The 4,424-nt window shown below is 38.4% G+C and overlaps 1 protein-coding gene across 1 annotated transcript in view; it reads right to left on the reverse strand.

Moving 5' to 3' along the window:
• The window catches only part of LOC106878785 (serine-aspartate repeat-containing protein F-like), a 15,203-nt gene extending 14,948 nt beyond the window's left edge, over nt 1-255 (reverse strand). Inside the window, exon 1 of the mRNA XM_014928121.2 lies at nt 182-255. Coding sequence (XP_014783607.2) covers nt 182-255 — 74 coding nt within the window. The remainder of the gene's footprint in view (nt 1-181) is intronic.
• Between the last annotated feature and the right edge of the window lie 4,169 nt (nt 256-4,424).

Raw genomic sequence — 4,424 nt, forward strand, 5'->3', positions numbered from 1 at the left:
TATATATAGGCTACAATGGCCATGGCTGGAACGCACTACATCACAGGTCTTCCGCTTCGAGCAAGGTTGACTAAGGGCTACTATAGCTACAATATCAACCACATGTGGTGAGATTTAAAGGTAGAAGGGCTTGAGAGTTCTAGAAGGAAATGGGTCCAAGTTTTTTAAATGATTAACTTACTTGCACAAAACCGCTTTATTCGAACCTGCGCCACCAGCACCGCAGCTCTTCTCCACCACAGCTGCACTCGCCATCCCGCCACTTTCTAATCCGTGTTCGATTCTCTAGTCCTCTCCTAGGTGGTGTATAAATATACATACACAGTTTGTGTGTGAGTGTGTGTGGATTTGTGTGTGCGAGCGTATACGAATCCCTTGGTATATAATATAATATATAATATATACACGTTAAATGTGTGTATATATTATATGTACAGCTGTTCGTACGCCGTAGAGATGTTGTTATAAACGTACGTTATATATCGTGTCACGTGTATACACATACATATATACATGTTTAGTTGTGTGTATATATGTGTGTATGTATGTATATATATATATATATATATATCTGTGTGTGAGTATATATGTATGCAGGTATATATATATATATATATATGTATGTATAAATTATATATATATAATATATATATATGTGTATATATATATATATATATATTGTATAGTAAATAAAAAAGTGTTATTAGGGAGGAGAGAAATAAAGGGGGAGATAATTACGGGTATGTCTGAAGAAAGGCCCCTTACGTGTGACAGGAAGAACGACCCCTGTGATGTAAAAGAAGAGATCGAGGAGGGGATCAATGCTGTGTTGCCACAGCTTCTCTCAACAGTCCGGAGGACGATGAGAGATTTAAACAACTAGAGAGATATTATAAACAAATATGGAGGGGAGCGAAAAAATAGTTTTTAGAGAGAGTCAACGTTACGTGCTACACAACAAACCACTACGTCACTGTATGTTGTGTGTGCGCGCGTTTCCATTGATATGTGTATGTGTGTGTGTGTGTTATATATGTATTTGTGTATATGTATATTCAAATGCATTTATATGTGTGTGTGCGTGTCATAATGCCCAAGTATTTCAGCTGATCACTCTCAAGTCCTGATGCGTACAATGAATGAATACATGTATGTGTGCGTGTATATACATGTATATGTATTCATATACGCATACATATATATATGTATACACACATACACACACATATAATCGGATGGAGTTATCTCCCTCTTGTGAAAACCGGTGAAGCAATTTCACATTCCTTCTTTCTTTTTTTACCCGTACTGTTTTTTTCACTGAGAAATATTTAAAGAATTTTATTTAAAATACTTAATGAAATTGCTAAAGAACAATAAAAATGCCGTCCTAGGAGGGGCTGTGTGGTAAGTAGCTTGCTTACCAACCACATGGTTCCGGGTTCAGTCCCACTGCGTGGCACCTTGGGCAAGTGTCTTCTACTATAGCATCGGGCCCACCAAAGCCTTGTGAGTGGATTTGGTAGACGGAAACTGAAAGAAGCCCGTCGTATATATGTATATATATATGTGTGTGTGTATATGTTTGTGTGTCTGTGTTTATCCCCCCAACATCACTTGACAACCAATCTTCGTGTGTTTACATCCCTGTTACTTAGCGGTTCGGCAAAAGAGACCGACAGAATAAGTACTAGGCTTCCAAAGAATAAGTCCTGGGGTCGATTTGCTCGACTAAAGAAGGTGGTGCTCCAGCATTGCCGCAGTCAAATGACTGAAACAAGTAAAAGAGTATAGTCGGAATATTTAATATTGACTATGTGTTTGCTGAATACTAGTTACTGTACTGATATTTGGCTGGAAATTAATAAGTTTTAGCCTCGAATTACCTATGCACTCCTCCAGATTCAGTTGGTTTTTGGTTAATAGTTCAGCATCGTTAATGCTCAGAATCGGTTTTGGTCTTTATTGATCCATTGGATTACTTCATATAACCATCACCCCATCACCAGGGGGTCAGCACTGGTCACTTTGCCACCTCCTGGATAGCCACATAGACCCCCAAGGGTTAATACTGACATGTTGGCCAATCCCTGGTCTAAATAATGACTTTTTTCTTTTTTTTTTTTTCATGAAATTTTGTGGCTGTGTGGTAAGAAGCTTCCTTTCCAACCATATGGTCCTGGGGATTCAGTCCCACTGTTTGGCACCTTGGGCAAGTGTTTTCCACTATAGCCTTGGGCCGACTAAAGCCTTGTGAGTACGTATGTGTCTGTCTTCCTCTACTTGACTATTGGTGTTGGTGTGTTTATGTCCCTGTAACTTAGCAGTTTAGCAAACAAGAATGAATATATACCAAGCTTAACAAAATTAAGTCTTGGAGTCGATTCATTCAACTAAAATTTCTTCAAGGCAATGCCCCAGCATGGCCACAGTCTAATGACTGAAATATGTAAACAACAGAAGATATGTTAACAGAAAAGGGCCAATCATTCTTCATGACAATGCTTGATCCAGAAGTTGAGAGAACTTGGCTACGAAGTTCTTCCCCACCCAGCTTATTCCCCAGACTTTTCTCCTCTACTGACTTACCACTTCTTCAAACACCTTGATGGATTCCTGCTAGAGAACATGTTCCAAAATCAAACCGATGCTGAAAGTGTGTTCAAAGAGTTCATCAGCTCCAGAACTCCAGATTTTTATGTTACCAGAATAAACAAACTTATATCTCATTGGCAAAAATGTGATGAATTTCACATTTCAAAACGTTGCTTACTTTTTACTCTGCATGTATGAATGTGTATATATATATATATATATATTTCGTCGTCGTCGTTTAACGTCCGCTTTCCATGCTAGCATGGCTCCAATCTGATTTGGCAGTGTTTCTACAGCTGGATGCCCTTCCTAACGCCAAGTACTCAGAGAGTGTAGTGGGTGCTTTTACGTGTCACCCGCACGAAGGCCAGTCAGCCGGTACTGGCAACGGCCACGCTCATCTCACTCGAGAAACCTCATGTATCACCTGCACAAGAGCCAGTCCAGGGGCACCAGCAACGATCCCGCTCGAAAATCCCACAACAACCCCACACAAGAGCCAGTCTAGTGGCACTGGCAACGATCTCGCTCAAAGGGCACCGGCACTTTGTATTTTGTGTTTGTCCCCCACTATCACTTGACAACCAATGTTGATATGTTTATGTCTTCCTAACTTAACAGTTTGGCAAAAGAGGTGTCTTGTTATTACACCTTTGAGGTGTCTTGTTATTACTATTTTCTGCCACTATCTTTGGAAATCTTCCATGCAAAGACTCCTCCTAGTCAGATAATCTTGCTTCATTTTTCTGGTTTTTAAACTACTTTTGGCTTTTTGGTTTCCCTATCACCTACTGTTACTCGGGCAGCTCTTAATGAAATTTCCTCACTATAACCTACATAGGAGGTTATATCTACTCTAACTAACTAACTCCAGTCTTCTACTGATATTAAACCTCTACCACCTTCCCTCCTAGGTAAATACATTCTTGATACACCTGCTCTAGGATGAAGTCCTCCATTCATAGTGAATACCTCCCTAGTTCTGTCTAGCTTTGCAAATTCAGATTTTGTCCAATCTACAAAAGCTGCTGAGTATCTAAGTAATGTTACTGCCCAAGTACTTACAGTCTTAACTAGATCTGAACCATTTAGTTTTGACTTCATTAGCTTCCTCATCTTTCTGTTGTACTCCTCAATTTTTGTTTTCATTTCTGTAGTCTGTCAGATTCTAATACTCCTAGGTACTTATAACTCTCTCCTCCTTTCAATGATTCTAATGTCTGACCATCTGGTAATTAGATGCCATCACTGTTGAATACCTGTCCCCCTTTCATGACTAATATTGTACACTTCTCTATGCCCAATTCCATGTCTCTATCTTTGCTGTAGAGTCTTACAGTCTGTATTAAGGAATCTATCTCTATTTCATTAGGCCACAAACTCGCCCGTTCTGCAAATTATATTGATTCTAGAACGTCTATGCTGATGTGAACACGGATGTTGTTATGTAAGGGAAACGTTAATGTTCGAAACTGCAGTCCATAGATAATTCTTTATTCTGTATATTTCTCATTTTGTCCTGTTCTGGTGTTTTTGCGAAATTTTTCTGGAGAACATTCTTTTTCTTTGTGGTTGTGTCAATGATGACCTCTTTCTAGCATATCGGATGTCCACCTAGTGGTCATCCCTTATACACTTGTAGTACAATTTTTTTCTGAATTTTCAGATTTTTTTATACGCTAGGCCACTTGGTTTTAAATTGAATAAATATTCTATTTATCACCCTGTCTATATAAATTATATATATATATAAATATATACACACACATATATATATATATACATACATATATACATATACATACATACATATATATATACATATATATATT

Source organism: Octopus bimaculoides, chromosome 30 (genome assembly GCF_001194135.2).
Source record: "Octopus bimaculoides isolate UCB-OBI-ISO-001 chromosome 30, ASM119413v2, whole genome shotgun sequence".
NCBI classification, from domain to species: Eukaryota; Metazoa; Mollusca; class Cephalopoda; order Octopoda; family Octopodidae; genus Octopus; species Octopus bimaculoides.